Source organism: Lasioglossum baleicum, chromosome 16 (genome assembly GCF_051020765.1).
Source record: "Lasioglossum baleicum chromosome 16, iyLasBale1, whole genome shotgun sequence".
NCBI classification, from domain to species: Eukaryota; Metazoa; Arthropoda; class Insecta; order Hymenoptera; family Halictidae; genus Lasioglossum; species Lasioglossum baleicum.
In genome coordinates, this window is record NC_134944.1 from 1697816 (window position 1) to 1723857 (window position 26042).

General features: G+C 42.6%; 2 protein-coding genes across 6 annotated transcripts in view; both read right to left on the bottom strand.

The window, feature by feature from the left end:
- The window catches only part of Jvl (javelin-like), a 68426-nt gene that overhangs the window by 41384 nt on the left and 1000 nt on the right, over positions 1-26042 (bottom strand). The gene's annotated exons all lie outside the window — the stretch shown is intronic.
- On the bottom strand, positions 1834-25256 carry LOC143217361 (uncharacterized). Its single transcript, XM_076441546.1, has 5 exons — positions 25107-25256; positions 24879-24989; positions 23025-23302; positions 22786-22923; positions 1834-15823 (listed from the first exon to the last, which is right to left on the bottom strand). The coding sequence occupies exons 1-5, from the start codon at positions 25254-25256 to the stop codon at positions 15652-15654; spliced, it is 849 nt and encodes a 282-aa protein (XP_076297661.1). The 3' UTR covers positions 1834-15651.

Below are 26042 nucleotides of genomic sequence, written 5' to 3' on the forward strand. Positions count from 1 at the left end.
GAGCTTAAACAGCTTCTACTGGATCCTCCGGTCATGCTATCAGCGGATAAATAAACCGCTTGAGATATAATGCGGGGAATTTCTTTAATTTTCACAAACCTAACAAGCTGTGCAGAACTCCTACGTGCGTTCCCTTCGGTCGAGACGCAGTCCCCGAGGTTTCTCGCGTTGCGTCTTTCTCTCTCATTAACGTTCAAATTACTCGGCGAGATGGCGGGTCTTGTAAAAGGCCGGTCAAAGCGTAGCGAAATGTCTGTCGCCTCGCTTTATTAGGCGATCACCGATCTACTGGCACAGTGCGAATGCAAACGAGCCTGCTCTCTCCCTTGTTTCCTCTCGCGTCTTCCTCGTATCACGCGAGCCTAACTCGGCTCATGCTCGCAGAACTCGTTCCACGGTTCTACGACAACGCAGACACGGTTATCGCTCCGCAACGCGCAGATAAAACGGAGAAAACGAACCTAGGGCAACGGACCCACGCGAAACCAGACGGGACGATAGTCTTCGTCGTGAAAATGCACTGATCCATTTTCAGCGAAAAATATTTTTCCTCAGAAAATTGTGGATTTACATTTTAGTCGACTTTTAACGGAAGCCTTTAGACAAGGAATTCGAAATCGGATAGCAGCCTGCCCCGATTGAATCACTAATAAATTCCACTTTCCTCACAGACGTCGAGGATACACTGTAATTACGTGGAACAATTAGTCCCATGGCCTACATCACGGTGAACCGTGCTAACGAGGAAACGTGTCAAGTATGAAGTCTCGTACGCACTCGTGGAAATTCGAATCTCGCCCCCGCGATGAAACTTTAATCCCTCGCGATCAAGATTTTAAACAGAGTCTAATAAATATGTATGTATTAATCTCCTTTATAAACCGAGATGAAATTCTATTTTGGTTTTGTTAATGTATGATTAACCGTTATTCCGAATTAACGACTAAAGTAGGAGATTAATCGTTAATTGCGCGATCAACGATTCAAGTAGAAATTTATTCGTCAATCGTTGATTAATTTTTTGTCCAGCTCTGTTATGTAGACATACAATAGATATAAATTTTCTCCTTTTTTAGGAAATTACGAACTACAAAGAAAGTTCTAATCACTGATATCAAGACCGAAAGTGAGCGGATTAATTGCGGTAACTGTTCAATAATATATATCAAGTGTATTGACAAGAGTATGACAACCGCGAGCTGAAAGATGAAGGCATAATGGGAGACCATGTAGGTCGCCAGCTTTCTAGAATCTATTTTCGCACCAGTTTCGGAAAAAAAGTCGCACCGTTTATCTGTGAAAGTATTACGGCAAGAAGACTATTAGAGGGGAAATAATAAGGACGATTTACACCGCTCTCGTGTGCCGGACAATTAGAGGCTGACGCGTAATTACGAGCCAGTAAATGAAATCAGCCTCAAAAGAATTAAAATTAAAAAAAAAAAACATTTGTACCATCACGTTATCCAGTTATTCCCGATGCCATAATTTCGGGGATTCCCCGTGTGAACGCGATTGTATTAAGCGGCTGTGTGCAGACGCGCATGATTCACCGTGTGTCTGGCAAGACTTGTGCAACTAACCTTGCGTCTCCGAGAAGTCTGCTCAGCAAATTATAGTTCGCGCGAGCTTTTTGTTGAATTTAGAAACCGCAGCAGTGCCAGAAAATGTGGAAACAACTATTTCAGTTCTGAATAGAACACGATTTTCAAGCTTCCTTTTGGTACAGCAGAATTATTGAAAATCCTGTAAGTGTATCACAAGGTATGGGTATAGTAATCTAGGTCTTACCCCCACAGGTGATGGAAGACGTAGAATCCTGCTTACCTGGAACACACAAAATGAGTTGTATAATTAGATGCAGTCTCGAACGAGGGAAAATAGTATTACACGTGTTCGATCGAACAGTTACGACTGATTTCCTTGATCTATCGTTGTAACGGTACGTTATCGCCGTGTGCTACTACGTCCAGCGCAATTAAACGCGGCTATAAAATGTTCGACGAAGACTTGAACCGCGAAACAAGGTGTACAAACAATTCTCGATCGACTGTGGAACAGCGCAGCATGGTTTGCAGAACGCGTTTGAAGAAGTTCTGTAAGCTTGTCGTGGGTTGAAAATTGACGAGTTTGACTTGGCATCGCGTTTCGGTCGCGACGAGATGATATAGGAGCCGCTCGCCAATTTATAATCCGTATAAATCATTCGGGGTGGGCGTCGAGCTCGCAACACCGAGAAGAATTTTCACCGCGAGCGGGTCAACGATCTAGAAACGAACGTCGATCCCTCTCGCCTCTTGCGCGATCCTAACGAAACGCGGGCTCGATACCGACGAACTTCCTAGATCCCACTCGCTCCGGTCTTTATTAATCCTCTCTGGGGGCTCGTGATAGTGCCGATTGTTGCTGATAACGTGTACGTGTACGCGATCAACGCGGCGTGTTCGGAACAGCGGCCGCGTGATAAGTGTCTAGGAAATATTTTACAGGAAAGAAAGTTAGAAAGCAGGAACAAACGAAGACGCCGAACAGAGAATCGAGTGATAAGGATTCAGAGAAATGTGTGCGAGGCAGAATGGACGTTGGATGATTAGTAGACTGAGGATTTTATGCGTGCGTCCTGGTTGACACTTTGTACAATATCCTATCGAAATGATAATTTTCAAGCAAAATTAGAATCCTACATACATAACACTAATGCATCAGTGATAACTGTGGCAACAGTTTGATACCAAGAGCGTTAAGTTTTTTACATACCAGACTGAAAATACATCAGTTTAAAGTTCAACTTTGCAAAAACTAGGGCGGACTTGACCCACTCCACCTTATGTGAAAAACGGATGGATGTAATTTGAAACGGTAAAAATATTAAGACAATCTAAGAACGTCCGCATGTTATAAAATAGAAAGAAATTTTTACATGGTTTCAGCGTCTTATAATTGGCAGAAGCACTTCCAGCAGTCATTGCATAGACATTGCGATTTTTGTCTACACAGAAAACGAGATTCTAGATTCTTCGTGAGATTGTGGTTAAACTGACGAAGAAGAATAGAATGGCAATTGCGCATGCATCGAATGCCAGTGTAACTGAATACAGAGTCGCGTAAAGTGGCTAGTTGTTAACAAACATGGTGGAACCGTGAATGAAAGTTGATCATTACATTACAGTCCGAGGATAGTTATCTATCGAGGAACTGCATACCATACATTCGATAGTGATGCTCAAGTTGCTAGAACCAGATTCGAAAGAAATAAATTTAATAAATAGTACAAAATTGAAACATTCCATACTCGAAGTATGATCTTACTAATCTGAAACACGGAATACTTTGATCTCGAACAGTTTCTCTACACATATCTCAGATTCCACTTGCAATTAAAAGTTTTGCACGAACCCAACGATAATTATAAAATAGAAATCGCACGGTTGTTTCTTCTCTGATCTAACTTTACAAGTGAGCCGCGAGCAGGCTGTCTTCATAATGTCTTCATTCATGAGAGATGTGTTTCGCATACAGCGAATTCATACGAAAGGTGGAAAGAGGTTTTTGTTCAAAGGATCGGTCCTTAATTACGAAAAGCTGATTATCCGGATTGGGCGGTTTCCAGTGGTAGGTACTCGCGGAAAAGAAAGCAGCTAGAACTCATTGAGGAAAAAGTAAAAGCACGTTAACGTGAAATTTTTCATTGCAGAACGTGTTTCCTAGTACGAGCTGTAATAAGAGGATACGCCGCGCCGCACCGGCTTAAATCGTTAGGCTCGTATCGCGGTTTTCGATGAAACTGCTTATTTCCGTTCTAATGCGCGCTCGCGAACTGGAAGTCGAATTATCGAGGGATTGTGCATCCGTAAACTTATCATTTTTAAAATATACCAACCAATTGTGTATTTACAAAATTGAAATGATTTTCTATCCATTCGCCTCTGCCACGGAAAACAAAGCCACTCCGTGCTCCGCCGTCGAATGATTCACACTAGCATTTTCTTTGTTCTTCTATCATTATCTCCAGTGATTCAACAAACAATCGTATTTAGCGCGTACAGCCGAAACGTATATATATGTATATATAATTACAGTAGATCGAACACTGAAGTCGACACTTTTCGGTTCGGCAAAAACCAGTGTAGGTTAATCATCTAATGACAGGTTAAAGTAGTACTCGTCCTTCTGCGGCTTGTTTTCTGGGCTCTCGGTTTCGAAACGCGAAGTCCACGTTCCATAAAATTACAGGGGAAAAAAAGTAATAAAGATTAAAAATGATGCAATCGACCTCGCGTGTCGCAGGCGAAAATTCTAGAATGGTGGAACCTTTTCAAAATATTTTCAACTTGAATTCTCTTCCGACTGGCTTTTCCAATCTTTTCGGTTCAGACTTCTGTTGTTCGCGCAGCCGCCATAAATTCTCGGTTAGAAGGTTTCTCCGAAGATTCTAGAGGTCTTTAACTGCCGGCGAAATTGTTGTCCGTCGGTTTCGCAATCGCATTGCGGTTCAGTCGGCCGCAGGTTTTGCCAGCCAGCTGCCGACATGTTCCAGAATCGATGGGATCAATCGCAATTATCAATCGACACGGTAGCTGTAATAAGACATTGGCTTCTTCGACGATCCGGAGAGACGGAGACTTTGTGTTTTAGAACTTGTGGAATGCAAAAGGATTACATCACTGTAATAAATTGAAACTTTCTACTTTTCACGTTGCTAATTAAACTGCTTCGATATTCGAGAAATTTACGGGACTGTTATTCGACACTTGGAGCGTTAACGAACCGTTGATCGCCACGCCTAATATTTCAACAGACTCTATTCTCGAGCTACCGAGCTACCGAGTCATCGAAGCAGCGTGTAAAGATAAATAAAAATCATCGACGAACTCCTATAAACTACTCCCACGCGACTGTCATCGCATCGAAAGGGGACGTCCGAAGCTTCGAGCAACACGCAGCCGTTCTTCTAACACAATGTGCAACAGAGTTTTACAATATGCCTTATTCATGAGTCTATCCCGAAGATTAGGAACGGAACTTTTAGGATAAACTGTAATAATGTGAGTGAGAGGCGTGGCTAAACTGCTCATTATATCAACACATTATTTACCCGGTGGTTGTACGGCTGATTTTCATTATTTTTCAACGAAGGACGAAATCTTGTATTAAAACGACGAGCCAATGGAACAAGTAGATCGCGCGACCTACTTATGTCGAACCTTGTTAGTAAAGAGGACATGCTTGACTTATGCGTGTGCTGCTACATTGTGCGGTGCATTCTAATTCGCCAGAGTCGCGAAGTGTGATGGAATGAATCGCCATTTTGAATCGGCGATATTAACAGAAGCGTCAATCCCCAAAACGTTTAGTTAATCTTGTCAGTTGTTATTCGTGTATTCCGCAATTTCACATGTGAACCTAATTAATAAACTGCAATCTTTACCTGAATTGCAGCAAGCTGGGATGTGATATAGGTATTTACTCATTAATATAGCACTACATTGAAATTCTTCAAATAATTTTATCAGAAATGCATGAAATAATTAATTTCCCATTTGTTTACAGCGAGACAATGTAAAGCAGTGACGAAGCAGAGAAATTAATTATACAAGATGGGCGATGATATATCACGATGGGATAAGGCAGCATTTAAGAAAGACAAATATTAATTCAAGTCATAAATCGAATGAATTGCAAAATCACGCGACCTTGTCCGGCTGCAGCACTTTACGCTGACCTCTACCGCATGGCTGCATATGCATACTTTTTAGTGAAAAGATTCTCAAATGCAGAAAAAAGATCATTTAAAATGGGTACGAATTAAATTTGAGAAAAGTTTAATCCTGTTTAGAACCACGTGCGAGACGCATGGCGGAGAGCCCAGCGGGCGTTGCCGGGAAGTTCACTATAGCTCGCTATACCTGTGCAGACCGAGTCCGTGATACCTGACTGGCATACATTATCATAGTTCGCTCGGTGTCCTATCTTTGTCCACGATCTCCGGTTGCACGGGGTCGCGAGGAACCGAGCTGGATTTCTTTCCGTGCAATTAAATCGGCGTCACGACCACTGAACTCTGCCGCTTCACACTTTGCATAATACATACACGGGCTCGAATAATACTTGTTATTTCCACGGGTTACGCAAGTGTCGCCCGAACGAAGTCCGCCTAGATCGTCCGACACGCGTCGACAGGAAACCGCGTCCTTCGAAACGGTCCTCGACTCCGAAAATGGCTGTTTTCGAGTGAGACCCCCGAAGAGAAATCACTCGAACATTTAACAATGTAACCACTTGCGCTGGAAAGACGTGCCACGTGGTTAAACAATGAGAATAGGCAATTGGAAGAGTTTAGATTTGCTGAACAACCGCGAAATCCCGATCGATCTATCGAGAACCTTGATCTTGCCGAGCGAAAACCAGTTTCGCAACAACGCCGAAGGGGTTACGCCTTCGCACTTCCGTATTACCGATGCAGATTAGGCGCGTTCACGAAAGTATCGTGTGTTCTATCGCGTAATCGCCAAACATGGGAACGAAGCCACCACAGAGACCGATTTCTTCGAAAATTCAAGAAAGAATTGAACTTTGCAGTTCGATGTTGAAATACTAGAAGAAATACACTTAAGGTTGAGTGGGGTAAGTGCGCCCTAGTTTTTGCAAAGTTGGACTTTAAACTGATCTATTCTAATAAAAATAACCAATTAACGGACTTGCCCCACTCCACCTTATAAATCATGTCTAGAAATTTTGCACACTATGCAGTCACTGCATCTACCACACGGTGCTAAACCCAGATTCTCCCGTCGTTTTATTTTTAGGCCAAATTCAGCTGTTGTTTTATGCAAGCAGGTGTAACATCGCGTTCCTATTATGTTCGCGAATAAGCTGTGGGAGCTATCTTTGGAGTGGAATTGCAGGAAGTCAAAATTCGAAGAGTAACTATTGTCTTGACATAATTCTTTGGGATATACCTGCTCGGAATAATTCGATCGGGAAGTCGTCCTGCGACTGCATGCAAAAATCCAGCAAGATGTTTCTTCAGTATTCGAAACTATTTCTGTCCTCGCCTCGAGCCGCTGGTCGAAGGTAAAAACGATCTGACATTTGATTCGACAGGTAGCAGTAGAACCGGATAGTGAGTCAGTGAGACTCCGAGCGAAGGTTATCGATAAAAATTACGCTTTTTCCTATCGAATTGACTGCGAAATGAAATCAAGGACGTTCAATGGGGCGTGGAATACCAGCTGATTACTGAAAAATTCAAGCGACCTTTGGTCCGACTCTGAAAATTTCATACCGCATGAACAATTCCAGAAATCTCCGTATCGACGCGACGGTAATCAGAAAGTCAGATAAGATTGTCTCAATTCTTTAGACCGCGTTGTGTAACGTTACATTCAGTTTTTACCTGACAAAGTTGCAGCTGGTTTGACGATCTGATTATGCTTGCGGGGAACGGAAAAAATTTCTAAACATTTAACGATCAGAAGATGCACACAGAACCGCAAAACGCTAAGCAGTTTCTTCTGTAACCTGTTTCCTGATCTCTCGTCAAAGAATTGTGGTTCGGCATTTTTGCACTCGGAAGTATGTCAAATATTGATAGGTTTTCATGTCTCGGTAAACGAGAAAGTGCAGAACCGCAGATGTCGAGAACAGAATTTACTGTCCCATTCTGTGAAACCAATTTTCTATGTCCTCGAAAGGTCTTCTTAAAAATCCTCGCTACACCTAATTCGACAGAAACAGTGAAAGCCGGCGCGCGGCGCTTCCTTTCTTGCCATGTTTCCATATATGTATACATATAATTCGTCCCAATTTATTCCATCCCAAAATCACTGCGATATTTTAACTTTAGCTTTCTTCTTCGCCCGGAATATTTATTTTCGGCGAATTCCGAAATATTTTCGTTACATTGAAACTGAGCGTCTTTCAACGTTGACGGCTAATTGAGAAATTAGGAGACAATACGAGACGCATTGCATGCCATTGCCGAATGCAGCGGCCAATCAGAAAAAGCCGGAATAATGACCAGAGCTGACAGGCTTCGCTCAGAATTTCTATTGTTACGCGTGTGCACATTCACGATTTAATTTCGTTCCGCGCACGTGCGTTCGCACCATAATGGCACTCTCTCTCGAGCGTCCCACAAGTTTTAAATGCACTAATAGAAAAACCAGGTCTCCTCGACGACCCCTTCAGCCTCTATTATTTAAATTGAGAGCCTTTTAATTACCGTGCAAGATTCCGTTTCGCCTTCAGAGACGGAACCAAATCGAATTCGCTTTTCGATCATTTTTCAGTTCGTTATTTTTACAAGTTACGATAAATCATTTCGCAGACAGGTAACCCAAGGCATCGTTTAAGGAAACAAGCAAAAAGAAATTGATTGTTGTTGAAATTACAGACTAGGATAGTTCCGGTAACGGAACCGTGTACACAGTCCCGTCGCTGCCGGTAATTACCGAGAGACGAGCGAGCATGTTGAAAATGTTGAACTCGGCCGAAAAAACGCTAATGCGTCGGTTCGTTAATCTCGCGATAGACTACCGTCTATTGAATCGTCAGTCATCGTTTAATGACAGCTGATGGCTGGCAGACTTTCGCAAAATGAATTTCGCAACGCGCTATACCCTAATGAGCTTGCGTCGACATTGAAGCAACATAATGCTGGCCCGTGTGCAATTCAATTTCTACTTTCGAGCCGACGCGGCGCGGCGCGGCGCGGCGTCGTTTCAGCGGATTTGGTGTTGATAACGATGGTTCCAGTTAGGTGAACGCTAATTACGATTTTACGCAAGTTCGCTCCATTTTTTCGCCGAAGCCTGAAGCAAGAAACAATCGCACCTTCAAGTCCTGCGTAATTTTTTTTCTTAATTCTCCGGGAATACAAAAGTTACACTCCAACAGCTCTCGCTTCTCTTGATTACGGGCACGAAATGGACAGTATATAAAATGGCGGATTATTTTTGCGCCAGCCTGGACACATAGTGGCAGTAACTCTCGCTTCGATCGGTTTACTTTCCGTCGGGAGATAAGCTCCGGCACAGTTGCACGGCTAAAATCCTCTATCGTTCTGGCTGGCCGTGTCGGAACTCGTTTCGCTACATTATTAGACAAGACTAAATAAACACGGTGGCGATAAATATGAATAATCTGGGTTACCGGGGAAGAAAGTTCCGTTGCTTGTGCAACAGGAAAACTAGACATCCTGTCGAACGGGGACCAACCCTTCGACACACATCTGGTCCGCTTGACGAGGAGGAGGACGACGAGCGTGTACACCGTCAACACACACGCGAGTGTGTTTATTAGTGGAAGACTAGGAGGTTTCACCGGCACTTTCAGCGGTTCACGGTTTGCATTTCACTGGTGAAACTCGCCGTTGAGACCGATCCGTCGACCGCTGTCCAAAGAATTGCTGCCGACTACTACCGAGACATTTCGCTTTCCATCATCTTTGTCCTTGGCCAGGACGCGTCTCTGTCGACGCATCTTCTCCGTTTCTAGAGTCTAGACACGGAGCTCGCGCGACCGAACCTTTTACTTTTCCCATTTGCCCCCGCACCGGAGAAAATTCGTGTCAAACTTCGCCTAATCCCACGTAATTACCACTTTCGCGTTTCTTCGTGGTTCCGCGGTTCGGACGCTCCGTTGACCCCGAAGTGGACCCCGCTATCGATAGGCTCAATTAAGCATTAGCAGACAGCGGATCTTTACGCGAAATAAAAATTGTCTAGCTGGATTGCAACAATCTGGAGTAAAATAGAAATTTATCTTCTTTCTTAATACAATGTTTGATGGGCTGAAGACAATACAACAGTATTATTAAATTCTTTTAACGCTTTCACCGTTTTAAATAACACCTACATATTCATTTTTGTCGTAAATGTATAAAATCCGCAGTCTAAGCATTAGCTATTGGAGCGTAGCTTTCGTATTTCTGGAGCGAGCAATTTAATTATTTTGGAAAATTTAGCAGCGCTATTCCGGGCCGACGCAAATGGATTAAGCATTAACAAGGGAGCTTTGAAACATGGCCACGCTATTTTAAGTTCCCCGAAGCTGGTTACCGAAAAACACCTGTACAAACATACTCGCGACGATTTACGCGAGTCTGCGCTCGCAGTCGAGTTTTATGAGAAACGTCTCGTGTGTCGGTCGCGATTTACGGTAGTGGCAATTCGAACGTGATTAAACTTGTACCGTTTTTGAAAGGCGCGAGACAAAAGGCTCGATCATTGCCAGCGAGACGAACTCGGCTGACCTTAGGCGAAGTTCCACTCGTGAACCATGGCGCGGCGTGACACGTGAACAGTTTTCAATGCCAACAACTCGTTTCCTGTGCGAACAATGCATACAACTACGCAACGCGCTGCACCCTACCGATGTTCGACGTCATTCGGTTCTGTATCGTTGATTCTGTTCCGATGCGATTTCCAATAGGATAACGAATTCGAAAGCAGATTACAAAGTTATCGGAGGTACAAGCATCTTGCGAGACGTGTGAAATTGAGCGTGCAGTTTGTAATTGCGTTTTAAGCGAAGTAATCGCGTCGAAAGTGCGGACTCGTTAGAACAATTACCACGAGACACCCGAGAGGAATATCTAGGACTGCCATGAGTTCACACATTCGATCAATAGTAATGATTTCTCACCGTACGCTCTAATGAGACACCAGGGAAACGCGAAACAGAAGTGCCGAGCAATTCACTGAAAATTAGTGAACATCACCGAAACACGATACAAAATCTAAGCTCATTTCTAACAGTCGAGTCTCCACTTTCACCTGATCTAATTGTACTTTTTTCAAGCAGGAATCGTGCAGAAAAGTGAACGTGTTGTTTCCGAGATTTGCAAATTTAAACGTTTCTAGGAAGTTTTGAAACTTGGTTTTTGCGAGTTGTAAACGCCACAAGGTGGAGGCAATGATTCGAAAGGCGTGCTCTAAGAGCGTAAAGAATAATCGAAATGCAAAATTCGAGCCCCCGCTCTCGTGTCCTTAAAGGATTTGAATAGACGATGATTCGAAGCTGTTAGCCGGGGCAGTAAACTGAAAGTACGGACTCTCCGAGGTTGCCGATGGTTTTCAAGCTCCGGTGGCGAGACGTAGGCGTGCATTGTCATAGTTCGCGCCTCTCGTTGTCCGAGTTTGAATGCAACATCGGTTCGACGATAACTCGGCGTTAATACGGCGAAACGTGGCGCGCGTTTCGCGGGTGTATAATATTCAAAACGACTCGCAGTCACGGTTCAGAGCCGGTTCCACCATTATCTTCTCGGCCCTCGTCGAATCGTTATCTTTACTGTCTAGCGCAAACACGGCGCGTTAATTCGCATGAATTTTTACGACACACGCGAGACGAACTTTCTGACCGGGTTGCTTCTTTCTTCATCGCGAAAGCGGACATGCTAATTAACTTGTTGACTGGCGAACTATTACCTCTAGAAAGATTTTACTAATTTCAAGTTGGATATTTTCAGACCGAAGTGAATCATTTTCTGAAACATTTACAAGTAGGGTAAACTGTACTATTGCTGGCATTGCTAGTAGTTATTGGAACTTTTGATTCAAACGGCAAATATTAATAATTCCTGGTATAGAAGAGATCAGGCTGCTCTTTACTTTACCGGACTCAAAATTTCTGCCTTTCTTCTACGAATTATGATGTGTATTTGGTATGTAATCCAGTAGTATGTAATCAATATTTGAGGAGCTATATAACTTAATTTCAATCCGTTTTTATTGCTTCTTATTTATATTTCAAAGCAACGTTGTAAGTTTTCATAACAGAGTTATGAAAATATGACTGTTGGCAAATGTGCCAATGACTGTACTACACATTTGTCTTACGACTGTTACTCACTGAATATATATTTTATAATAAAAGACTTATGACTCGTAAAACTGTTTGATCTTGCTGAAAAATCTCTATTAGCTTATAATAATAGCAAGTTAAGCTTGTTTAAACATTTCAAGAAAAGATAAAAAGATTTTTACAACGATTTCGGCTTAGGGTGCCAATCATTGTACAGACAGTGTATCCTAGGTGTTGAAGAGAGTTGACGTTTACGCGAGCCGTGATTGAGACGTTCCCGTAAATGGTCATTGCGCAAACAAAATTGAATTATCGCGGTGACCGCTCAGTATTGGTTGAATAATGGCAGATAAACAAAGGTTCATAATCGCGTAACACGCTTTCTAATACCCGTGTACGGAGGACTCGTACGAACATCCCAGTCGCCTCGAAAGTGGGACACGTTCGACTAACGCTTTTTAACAGTTCTGACAATGGATATAAGCGGGTTTATTGCATCGTTTACATCGAACATTTTTTCCTTATGGGAACCTGAGTCATAGTTTCTCGGAAAATGGCGGTACGCCTGAATACCGCGGTAACGACTCCCCTGCGCTCGTAATTATTCAATATTCTCTCCTGCATTGAATCAGCTTCGACGATCGCTAATTTATCTTCCAGGAAATGCGAGGAAACATGCGAGAAACTTTATGCATCTAATTAGCAAAACCTTCGGTTTCGATGATACTCGTTACACTCGTTTTTGCTTCCGCAGAACGTGCTTTGAAAAATGTTGCTGCATTAAATAGTGGACCAAAAAGCGAAGAGATTTCGATCGGACGGGTATTATACAAGAAAGTAAATTCTCGGAGGAAAAGCGGTGCAGTAAGACCGATGTTTAGGATACATAAACGCGGTGGATAATTACGAAATTAACATAAATTAGAAAATCTGTTGTTCGCGGAATTTATGCGTGGCGAATTCCGAAACAATGCGCTATTAAAAGCGCGTCTTCGCGATAATAACGAGTAGGGCACCGCTAATTGCTCGCGCACACACATGCCTTCTCTTCAGAGAAACCTTAAAACGCCTATAAAATGTTGCGTGATTAATTCCTGCACGTTTTCAAACGTAGAGTGCCTCCTTTAAGCATGCCATAACGAATAGACTTTGGATTTGGATTGCCGAAGAAATTAATTACACAATTCCAGAGGACAGCCGATCCGTGAAAAACGCTCATCGAGAACATTACAGCTTTAATGTCACACGTTCTTTCCAGGTTCACTGCTGCTCTTCCTGTTTTCGAGAAAGACGTAACCGTATTGTTACAAGATGGTTCAATAGTGTGAACAGCATTTTTTCTCGTTTGCCTTTATATAGCTCGCCGCAACTCATTAAGATGACGCGCATCTTCTTTCTTACTTAGTCTCCTTCCTACTGAAAAGTAACTTCCGTTCGCATGTTCCTGCTCGCGTTGCTAACACAAGCATCCCGCTTACCACGAATTAATTATAGCCATGCGCATCGAACCAGTTTAGTGGTAACAGTTTTTCATGGATCGACTACGAACATGTTTATAAGCTGCTGCCTCATATTTTTAACTTGGCTTGAATTTCGGGATCCGAGTTGGGATTTCAGAAAAATTTCAGTGCTTCCCAGTGCCCGAAATTCCCATGAAAACACGTTTACAATTTCAATAATTGTCAAATGAAAAATGTTGTGGCGCCACCAACGTCGCGAAAATTGTAGTGATCGCGATGTGACGCGTGCTCGCACAGTCTTTAGGAATTATGCGAGCTGGTTTAAGGTTGTCGTGATATTTATCACGGCAATACGCGAAACACTGTTTGGTAACAATATATGTATTTAACAAGGTAGAATAGTTACTTGTACAGTGAACGAGAGCGAAGTTAATAGAGCGATGGTTCGATAGAATCTGAAGAAAACGGCAGAAGTCAGAAAAACGCGACTAGAGAAATTCCCTCCACGGATAGGGTTGAATACATTGTAGTGGGGAACCAATAAGCGCATTTAGGGCGGTTTTGGACGTTATGCAACGCCCACGAATTGTTACATTGTTCCAAATATAGACGTTCGGAAAAGTCGGTCCACGTAAGACGACACCAAGTCCCGAGCATCTCGAAACCGTCCGATAAATTACGGGTCCCCTAGTGCTACAAGTGGGCCTATGCTACGTCACGTGCCATCGAGAGCAGTGTGCCCAGATTCCACGTTTTTTTTCGCGCATGCGCGTCAAACCAGTAACGTAGCTATGTTGCGGCCGATGCGATGATGTAGCAGAGCCCTGAGGCAGCTACAGTCAGCGGCGATAATAAGTGGACACGCTTAAAAATCGCATAACTTTTTAGAAATTGGTCCAAAGGACTTGAATTTTTTAAGATGTTAGACCGACTAGTTCGCTAGAGAATAAGTAAACTAAAATTTATTACGATTGCAATTGGTAGGAATTATACAAAATTTTAAAATATGATGTTTTGCCAACTTTTTTATCTGGGCCTGTAACGATAACTTAAAAAATGTGTTTTATAGATTTCGGTAGCTGTCATTGTGTCTGCCAAATAAAATATTTTGTTGTTTATTATTTATCTTGCTTAATTATTTTAGCACTCCTTCCCTCTTCCCCATCCTCTAAATACAATAGAATAAGTCGGAATTATATTATTATCTGAATATATATATATATATATATATATATATATATATATATTATATTTCAATATTTCATATGTATATACGAATATATATACAAATACACTTGTCATTCATTCGTTTTTCATAATCAGTTCCATTCGGCATGGCGCTCAAGGTGCCACATTTCCTCGCGAAGCGTACTTTACTGAGGCTGAAAAGTCGCGCATGCGCGAAAAAAAACGTGGAATCTGGGCACACTGATCGAGAGCAGTACAGCCGAGCTGATTTTCCCATGAAATCCGCTGACACTAAACAGTCGTACCCTGGTCGTAAAGTAATAAATTTGCTAAAGAGGCAATAGGAGACTTTTCTCAAAGATGACCTGAGCTAATGCGACCGTAGCGTAAACCCAGACTGAAATTGAAGCTGGCGACGTAACAAAAAATCTAAAACGGGTCATTTGACCCCTTGTCAACCCCTCGTAGGTTTAGTGTTAAAAAGACCAGCTTCCCCAATTAAAAACTAATCGTCCCCATTACTGTCTTCCTCACGCATATAATATTACCGATTTTACAACTTCCCGCGGAAAATTGAACAAAGCATCTCCGAGCGATGCTATAAAAATTTGAAAAATCGCACGTCATAATAAAAATGCAGATTTCCAAGTAGTTTCTAATGCTGTCAGATTAGCATCGGAATCATGGGAATCCAGGCTCTGCGTTTTCGCCGTGTGAAAACGCGATGCGTTTCAATTCAGCATATTAATTTTCCGGGTCGATTTCCGTATTATGCAATGCCGACAACGTAGATCGCATAATATGAAATATAAGAAAATAATGATCGTCGCGAACTTACTCACGACCGTGTCGTAATGGCGCGGCGGTGTGATTATACCACTCGCTGAAATCATCGAAGTCGCACTGATGCAACTTCGTTTTCGAATGTTATTCCGACGCTAATAACTCGTAGAGAAAACGCGGTACAACAGTGAACCACGAAAGTATTTCAACGCACTTTAAAACAGTAAACGACAATCAATTTTGTTGAAATGCACTTCGTACACGAGTTCCTTTCAGACCGTAAAGACGTGTATTACTTGTGCGTTTGTGTAAAATTTAATTGATACAAAGTGCGGTTTATTCAAGTATATAATCTGCATTGAATTTATTTAATAATTTCTTATCTAAGAGAACGCGTGTCGGACTTGGGTGATTAATTGTATATTGATGGTTCGTCGTCCAGTTCAAAAAGCGGTTTACGTGCCGTCATAATCCACGACATATCGAAAAGCTGCAGGGGGATTGCGTCTTGTCCGACTCTTCGGCTTCGCGTTTGCGTTGACGGTGGCTCGCTTTCGGATATGCTGCTGATTTCGCTCCTAGTTTCGAGATGAGAAAACCATTACAATTCGCACAGCAATTTTTCATCTTTCGTCTTATTTTAATCAGAAAAATGCCACAAATATATTGCTGAAAGTTTCATAAAAAAGATTAAATATTGGTGTTACACTGTGAGGACGCACGGGCCTTTGAACTGTGCCGGTGTCAGCGACTCTTCGCGTCGCGTCGCATTAGTAGTGGTTCACACCGATTAACCGAGTCGAGATCAGATTACTACAGTGGAGGGAATATTTGTTTTGCGTTTATCGTGCACGGCCTTTTTGCGATTATAGAGGATTTACTATATCGAGAAATGAGAACGCGCATCCCGCACCCTTGCAACCCTGGAAAAAGTAGTCTACTCCGTTAATCTGAAGCAACTGATCGATTCATCGCGCGAATCGGTAAAGATTTGCCATTGATGTTTCCCGAGGAATGACTCAGAATCCGAGCACAATGGTTCGCTATCGTCGAGCGAGAAAGTGTGGGCATTTCCACGAGAAGGCGATCACCGTCGGAGATAACGATTCAACGGGCTGATGAAGAAGAAGAAGACGTTGTCGGCGGGATGCATGTGCCACACACATCGCAGAGAAAAGGCTCGCAGGACGAGAACTTTTACTTTCCAAAGCGACGAGTATAAAACCGTGCGTGACCGCGGGTCTCGTAGACGCCGCCGCGCCTCGCGGCGTATTTACACCAAAGAAACCATGCACGGACGACCCGTGCGATCAAATTCGAAAAATTCTTTATGCCCAGACACGCCTAAGGCCCGTACACAACATCCTCGCGGAGCGGAATTGAATGGTAATCCTGCTTGAAAATTCTGTGCGGGTGGCCTAATGGGGAATTAAGTCTCAAATGCTCGCGGCGCAAGACATGACGACGCTAGAAAATTTCAAATTAACTTTTAATTACTCGCATATGGTACTTACAGTCTGAAGAACATTGAATTTAGTGTTTCAAGCATAGACAAAGGTGCCGGCGATCTTATTCGATACAAATTTATTTACGTTGGAGGATGTTATTGTGCCGCGTGATACATTTTACCAACATTTTTTCGCAGTTGGTTGATGCGACGCCTTGGACGACTGCTATCGCGCGTTTCGTTCTACGTGGACGTGAGTTTGATTTATGATCGATTGTCAGGTGGGAATAATGGTGGAACGCCTCTGCAATTATGCCACGTTTGCCTAAGTTTCGATTAACACTTGATTAACTGCGCCTCGGATTAATGTTCGGCGCGAGTGATTCATTTGCATAATTTGTCAGTCGAGTTTTCACGCGGGATGATCGATACCCGGAAAAATTGATTGTTCTATCCGGACGTTAACACTTTTGCTCTGTCATTTATTAATACGAGAAACCTTGGGGTTCTATTTATACATACTAACAAAATCGTATCATTATCGAAGGAAGGAAAATAGCAAAGCCACGTGCCGCGTCTTTTCGAAGCCGTACTCTGCCGGAGCTATGTTTGGTCAAGTACTATTACCCGAGTATTCAAGGTCAACGACAAGTTCCCTAGAAGGTAGCTTCGTTTCATCTTCATCGGAGAAATAGGCTCTCGGTATTCGACGTTAACGTCCATTCGCATGAATATTCATTAACCGAGTTGGTATACCGTTCTCTACTGTCATGATTGATATCTCTCGTGTAACCGGCTGCGTGTATGTGTGATGACTGTGGACAAAATCTTTCCCAGGTACATAATGAGTGCCGAAAAACGTTGTTTGCAAGCCACTGTCGTGATTAGCCCTTTGCCGTACCATATTCTTTGCAGTTGCAGTGATTAAAACGCGTCTTTATCCCCAAAAATGTCGTAGAAGGAAAAAGAATTTGTTAAGACTTTGTTAAAATCTTCACGACGAGTCTGACTCGTTAAAACACGGTGAGGGGTTAACCAATTACATAGTTTACTCTAATAGGTTGCTAGCTAACAATTCGTCCGATATAATTGATATCCTCGGTGTTCCAGCAATTTTTCATTTTTTCCTCTGTCTTAGTCGTTCAAACAGGATAACGTCAGAACGCCTCGCATCGCATAAATCAATCCTCGGTAGAAAGTTTGCCGGTCGAAACGTGGTTGCGATGGTATCAGCAAGTTCAGGAGCAAGCAGAGCGCTCGCGCGTCTTGATAATCTAATTTTCCATTAAAGCTCTCTGTATCGCGGTGGTTCTTTTCCCGCGTGCCTGGTGATCGTGACTGATCCGGATTTCGTTTCGACCTCGTTGCAGTTCGTAAAATTCTTCGCGGACTTAATTGCGCCTCGCGGAATCACGAGACAGCGAAACGGTGCTGTTCTTCGGCTTCGTATAATGGAAATTTTGCGGAGCTTACCGGCGGCACGCCACGGTTGCCCGCAACGACCACTACGATACCCGTCGTTTCGCCTATCCTCTATAACTGTACCAGAGAATCGACCGAACTCGCCGAATCCATAATCCGTGCCAGGATGCACCTGCCTACCTGACAAATCGTCAAAGTTATTCCGCCCCACTCCTCTACCTTCTAGAGGCCTCATGCTTTCATTAGAACCGTGGAATCTCGGCAACAGGAAGTAGGTGGACGGAAGGAGAGGAGCTCTGCGACCCGCTCGCGTAACCGCAGGTTCGGGTTAACAAGAGAAATTTCTCCCCGTTGCTCGAATTTCTGTCCACATAACGAACGGAGAAAGTGCACATTTTTTTCCCCAACGTTGCCCGACATCGTTCCGTCAATCCGTCATTCCGTTGTGCAAGATCAGATGAAGGTCCCAGATCCCCAGTCCAAAACCAGAATGCGCCCTCAGGGATTAAGGGCAGAGTTCTGCTAATTTAAATACATTCTATTATAGTTTGAATTACATCGTAATTACATTACCCAATTCGAACCTTTAAATCAAATAATACAATATGTATAATGTAAATTACTCGATGTGTATAGTACATACTCGCTCAATGTGAAAAATATCTTTCATTTCTATTCGCGTTTTTACACAGGCAACTCAATTTTCTGTTTTTGTTTACGAGGATGTTTCCTCATGCGACGATCACCTATTTGCTTCAATTTTTCGAATTAATTGATTTCAATCAATTTTCACAGAATTCTATGAAAGAGGCAGTTATAAACCACCTGGATTGGTTTCTCATCCCCACAGTCCCAGACGTTTTACGAACGCGGTATGTACATATGTATAATGAAATTGGTGGAAAGATGGAAAGAGGTCATCGATGAAGTTGGCCAATATATAATTGATTACAATTATATATTGAACGAACTTATTTGCCAACCATAATTAAAAAAGATGTTCGCGAACAAATTGGACGATCGAAACAGGCGGCTCGCAGGCATCCTAGCAAAAGCTGGAGAATAGAACTGTGTAAAGTGTAAAGAATCGGGGTTGAAGATCCGCCGTCTCTCCTATATGTATGGAGTCGTCTTTCGTGTCAGACACAATGGGCATTCCTCTTCTCGGCGTATAGACAAAGAACGCTATAAATAACAGATGAAATTTATATTTCAATGTGCATTACCTCACCTCCACTTTCTCAAATGAGGTGATCGATAGATACAAACGTGCCCGCATACACGCGTGTTCGTACGAAACGAATGAGTCACGATCAGACGTAACCACCGCTTCGTAGAACGCAGGCCTGTAATCAAATAGGATCTCCGTACGATCCAGTGAGCAAGACGCACACTCGTGAAAGTCCCAGCACCTCGCGTTACGAGCAGAACTTGTTCAGTTACACTCGACCCCCTGAATATAATAAACCCAGACCTAACGCCGATGGAAGGTGCCGATCGGTCGCAGACCGTTGCCAGTACCGCGTTGCAACATAAGAAAACGCGGGATTATCGGAAACGGGGATGAGCGTCGATCAAGATCGATAATGCTCGGGGTGTAGCCGGATGACGGGGGTCAAACGTGACCCGAAATCAAATTGATCTTCTTCGTACCACTCGTGACGTACGACTAAACTGTGCATCTTTATGCGAAATAAAAATGTTCTGCGTTCATCTCATCCCTTGATGACTTTACTGCATTAAAGACAATATCGCAAGACACATGTTGGAGGATCATCATCTTCCACAAAAAGGTGTAATCGCTTCGAAACCAATAAAACCAGCGAGTTCAATTAGAGACACGATAGTTTCGCAAATAACGCTATCAATCTACAAGCCACGCTAACTTTTGCAAGTAACAGCACGTTCATTTCGGAGTCGCCATAATCACTGGAACTGCAGAAAAAGTGCCTGGCAGTAATAGCCATCGGATGCAATTGCCACCGGCAGTTGGCGGCGAAAAAATATCTATAACCAGCCGGCCGGCGTTAATCCGAGGTGAAAAGCGATGATCGCGCATTCTAATTGCTTTCTTCGGTAGATTCGGAGGAAATGGATCGCAGAAAGAACGTCCGACAAGAAAAGAAAAATATATTACACGGAAACGTGGTCGGCCGTTCGAATGATTTTTTTACACTAACGACCGAGAAAGTTCGAGACACACTGTTATTTCTTTGCGAGCATGATTTCCTCCTTCCTGCGTCTTCTAAAGGGTTCGTCGTGGCTTTGCTATACTGTTAGACGACCAGAGAGTGTTTATGTTGTTACGAGGCGCGGTTATCGGCGCTCCAGCTTCCTTATTGCACTCGGAAACGCGTTAATTACGGGCCCGCCATTTTTACTGCACACTTCGCGGTTCATTCGATCGGTTGCGAAAAGCTGCTCCGCGATTTGTAACCGTTCTATAACTCGCGGGGAATGTGTTGTGTATCGGTGTACGCGGGGTTTTGCGAGCACGGTTAGGCTTCTTGGCGCGGTGAAACGGTAGCCGAATTGATGCAACGTTTCGCCAGCGAAACGACCACGATCAATCATTTCACCTTGCCAAGGATACCTTCCTTTCTATTACGCGCGTGTATCCACCGAGAACCTCGCGTTTTGTATTTTGGTCGAGTGACCAGCAATTGTTCAACGCTGCCCATTCAGTGGTTCCGTCAATTAATATGTGAATTTCTGAGAAATAAATATGCGTCGTTCCGTTTCGAAACGTTCCCAGTCCGAAGACCAACACTCTCGTCCTCGTCTAATTAAATATTTTGTCTGCCAGCAAATATTTCCACGGTAACCTAAAACTGTTCCCGTGTCATTCGAACCCGGTGTTATCCTATCTCCAGTGTCACCGGGTCTGATTCATGCGCCGAAACAATTTTCTACACCCTGCCCTAAGTTACACAGCCCTATAGCTTCCACACGGAAACCCTTTAAAAGCTTCGATAATTCCAGCAGAGGAGATGTTGGACGTGTAAACACTAATTTGTCCTGATCGTTAACACTGTGTGAATTAAAACGCACACACGCTGAAGACAACGGAGGTCTTTAGGGAAGGGCCCCAAGTGTCCGACTTCGATTTCCATAATTGTTTGTGAGATGATGATATATGGATCCCTTAATGATGTATGCAAAATATTAGGTGTAGTTGCTCAATAGTTTTAAAGATATAAACAATTAAAGATTCATACCTGTGAATCACCCAAACTGTATGAAACTTTAATTGTTTATATCTTTAAAACTATTGAGTAACTACACCTAATATTTTGCATACATAATTAGGGATCCATGTACCATCATCTCAGAAAAAGTTATCAAAATCGAAGTCGGACACTTGGGGTTCTTCCCTTGTTAGATTAATATTTGTAATTTCTAAATGTAAATCGAGCCTATCGGAAATACCATTTCTACGTGTTATCAGCACTTGTAGCTTGACCAGCTGTTTAAGTCTGCGGATGTTGATAATGCTCATTATCAACGTCTCCTCGAACTTCTGATAAGGGTGAACAACAAATACAGTTATCGATCCCTGTTCCAGAGGACTTGACATAGTCACGTAGGAGTTCACAGACCGTGGGACGTACCAGAAAATTCATTCTTTTGCCACTATGATAAGTCAAAAATTTTTTCCAGGTCACCTACGATTCCGGAAAAATCATCTACAATTTCTTACACATGAGTCGAGGTAAGTCCTCGCAAAGAGTTAGATGAAAGAAGAAGGATGAGAGAGAGAGAGAGACCGCTCTTTTTCCAAAATCTCTCGCAAGCCTAATCGCCTGGTCGGCCAACTTTCGCTCCGAAGAAGAAAGGTCCCGGTGTCACAGTCGAACAATCGCGTCGGAAGTTCAGTGGTCTGTGTCGCGGCGCGCTGTAATAAGGGTGAGGATGATCAACCGTCCGAAACAGTTTCCGGCGTCGCGTCGTCACCGAGAGTGTCTCTCGACGTCGAACGAATGTTACACCGACCGCAATATAACGATACCGTTAGCGATTTTTAACGCGGTTAGCACGCGAGTAGGTTTATCGAACGGAGCCGCACAATGCGCCGCAATCTTCGACTCTCGTTCGAGGCAGCAGCTCTACGCAGTTGTACATTTGATATCTCCTCTGCGTGGAGTTGCGGGCACAAAGTGTGCTACGAGCGCGAAAGCCGGAGCTCGACGAGTAAAATAGTACGCGTGCAACGACTCACCGCAAGTATTAAGTTGAGTAATCAGTTTTGAGGACGCACGTGCAACGGAATTGGACGCTCGCAGCGAGGCAGAACCAAACAATGTCTCGAACAACGTTCGAACGAGCGAGAACGACAGCAAAGTGAAATTGAAAAACGAATTTCATTTCATTCGCTCCAGGACCAGCGCAGCTGGATAACAGGATCCAGAATAACTATACAGAGAGAACCTGAACTTTGCCAAAACTTGTGACCGCACATTGAAAACAAACAAGAACGAGAGCTACCAGATCAAAGTGAAATCGAAAAACGAAATTTCATTCCATTCGGTCGAGGACCAGCAGCTGGATAACAGGATCCAGAATAATTATGACGAGAGAACCTGAAGTTTAGCAACACCTGTGACCGCACAGGTCGCGATTGTCAGCCAGCTGGTTGACCAAATGAAATCGTAGTACGGTTCTCAAGATTACGCTTACCCTATCGCACTCGATCTAGTAAATCCGCTGTCACTGTTTACAGGGCCTTCGATATAAAACTGCTGACGATCTCCGCTCTGGATGTACACGAACGGAATGATCCTCGGATCTTCGTCGCTAAATCGTTCCGTCTGCGTTCTAGAAGGATCAATTATCGCGATCGCTTTTCTACAATTTACTTGAGAACTTCTCAACTTGAAATGGATACTGAGTCTCTTGGTAAATCTACACGGTTTTACCCTAACAGAGTGGACAAGGCTCCGGTGAATTCTAGAACGCTTCTCGTGACGGTAGCAGTCCGGGTTAGAACGTTCATGAAGATTCCTTCGGTCGTCATTGTTTCGGACGTGTTCATGGAGTTCGAAATGGTTTCGTACTCGGTTCCGGATGCCGCAGAAGTTGCGACGTGAACTAGGCGATTCGTAGTCTGATCTTCACCTGCAAGGAGACCCGGCCAATGTAATTCGCGGTAAACAATATGTGTATACGTGCATCGTGCACTCGAGAATCGATGAACCTTCTTTTAGACTTTCTGTTTGTACGTCGGCGCATAAATAGACTATTGAAAAAGGGGCTTCCAAATGACTGGACATACTCCTCGAGCCGAAATACATAATGTAGCAAATTACGAGTTGAACCAAGTCACTCAACAGGCCCGCATAAAACAGTCGTTACCATCGCGGAGGCACCCTCATAATCAACAATTCATAGTGAGCGAGTATATTACCGTCTGCGTTCGAGGCGGAAGGTTCTTCGGACTCAAATACCGTGAAATCAATGGACGGGTTACAATCGGCATCGTACCACTCTGGTTCGACCGTATGGTTTTCTATCCTTTCGCCAGAATCCTCATCTTCCGATAGGTTTTGCCCGCTGATTGTTGTCGCTGACGAATAACATGTTGCCAACGGTTTCAACGTGAACGGTCGCGTAAACGCTAGGCGTGGGCGGCGCCACAGTGGGCCAGATCGTATATAAGTATGTAGGAGGAAAAAAGTCCGAAATTGAAGGTAAAAAAAATGTAAGTATGTATTGGTGAATATTTTATGCACTATACATTCCCCCGAGTCGTAAAATGACCTCCTCTGGTATTAGTATTATCAACAATAAAACAAATGAGACGAAGGCAAATGCCGCGTTGCGTTGTTGAACGTTTCTAGAACGGTAGCTGCGAAATATTGGGTATCGGAACGTATGTTGTGATTATCTAGCAATTATCACAAGGACTTTTATATTCATAATAACATGAATTCAACAGTTGAAAGTAAGTACAGAACTACAGATTTACTTCAATTTGCTGGTTACTGATTGAAACTATTTTTAGTGTCGATAGTAACATTCTTATACTTGATATAAATTCAAAAGTTTTTTGCTTTTAGTTGCCATTTTATGAGTAATAATTTTTTTGGCAGTGTAATTTATGAGTTTTACAAATATAAATTTCAACATACATATTTTGAAAACGACTGATTCTATCGATTTAATTCTTGTCACAATCGATTTGAAATAAATAATATATACTAATATATAATATAAATATAATTTTAGATTTTTTTCCTCCTACTTATACGGTTTGGCCCACTGTCCGAAAATTTATTGCATTCCCTAACATTATAAATACATAGACAGCGGATCTTCATGCAGAAGAAAAATTTTCACCCGGATTGCAGGAAACTGGAGTGAAATAGAAATTTATTTTCTGTCTTAATACGTTTAATAGATTGAAAATAACATTGCAGTGTGTTTTTGTATTCTCCTAATGTTTTGTTTGAAATTACACCTACCCATTTTTATTATGAACGCATAAAATCGCTGTCCAATCATAAATTTTCGGATCCCGACCCGACCCGACCCGAGTAAAAAATTTTAGTACAGTAGGACCTCGATTAACCGGCTTGATCGGGAGACAATAACCCGGATAAATTAAGACCCGAGGGAAATAAGTAAAATGTACATTATATTCGAAAATAAATTTTTTATTTTTGAAAATTGATTTCCCTTCATAATATAATTATATTTAAGAACGCATATTTGTTTATAATCGGGATCCGGTTAATCGAGGTTCGACCGTATAGCGAAACTTTACCACTGACTGCATTCGATAGGGAATGATTAATCAAGCTGTTCACGGCTTCGATGACCTCCGAGGGACATCCGGTTGAGTCTTTCGAGGATCTAACATCCGACTTGGATCGCATTAATCGCTTCAAGAACGACATACCAAGGATTCTTGATCTGATCTGATTGTTGTAAACATTTTATCGAATGACCCTGCTAAAAATTATTTATTCAATGGGTCGAGAGGAATGTTAGAATCTAACCTTCTTGGTTATGCTACTCGCGGCGGATAGTTTCAAGCTGTTAGCATCCCTATCTATGGAAGCACTCGAGTTTAATTCTTCCTCGGTGTTTGTTGTAGGTATTTCCAAGTTGGACACATTACTCCTCGACGAGGATCCATCGTTACTCATCTCCACGGTTCGAATATCCACGGAACAGTATACTTCGAATATGCGAAAGCCCTCCGAGGTTACTTGTCAATTTTCACATTCTACGAATTGACATCCGTCGCTCTTTACCGACCGTCGATTTTCCACTATTTCCATTGTTTTTCCACGTTGAACTCGATTACACGCTATCGCAGTTCAATGATACACTTTGCGTCGGAAAAACAGTCATCGTTCTCCTTTAGACGTACACACACGTAACAACGTGACCCAACCTCTGCAATACTCGAAAAGTAAACATTCCTTTGGTGCCCATAATTTTGTATTAATATCCCTTTCTTTGGATAAAGAATAATACAGGATAAAAAGTAAACAGATTTAATTTCATTGATATAAAAATTCTTTTGAAAAATCTAAAGCTGGGGTCTCCAAGACCCCCCACATTACCCTTCGAAGGTTAAATATCTCGAAACAAGAAATATATTAATTTAAATCGAAAAATTCAACTTTCAATCATTATATGTGCCCATAATTATGAAAGTGGTGAAGTTTATTTTAAACTAAATTAATTCAATATAATCTTTACGATATTCTCAAAAATGAACCGTTAGACAGTGCTTATTATTTCATAATTATACGGAATTCATTTAGTGTTAAAATCTTTTTCATTATTCTGGGCAAATTTAATCGGTATATGTAAATATTTACACAGCGTTTGACAATTGCGGTGAACGTTTACAACTACACAGTGGCAGCAGAGTTTACGAATCAACTATGTGCATAGATCAATCACGATTTTTGACGGTCATT

Bases quoted from the DNA above. Each gene is read 5' to 3' on its own strand.
- LOC143217361 (XM_076441546.1), bottom strand. From the start codon at position 25,256: ATGAGTAACGATGGATCCTCGTCGAGGAGTAATGTGTCCAACTTGGAA. The intron at 23,303-24,878 runs GTCAGTGGTAAA...GTCTAAAAGAAG, and splicing joins ATCATTCCCTATCGAATGCA to GTTCATCGATTCTCGAGTGC. The intron at 15,824-22,785 runs GTAAGCGTAATC...TTCTCATCTCGA, and splicing joins ACTAGATCGAGTGCGATAGG to AACTAGGAGCGAAATCAGCA.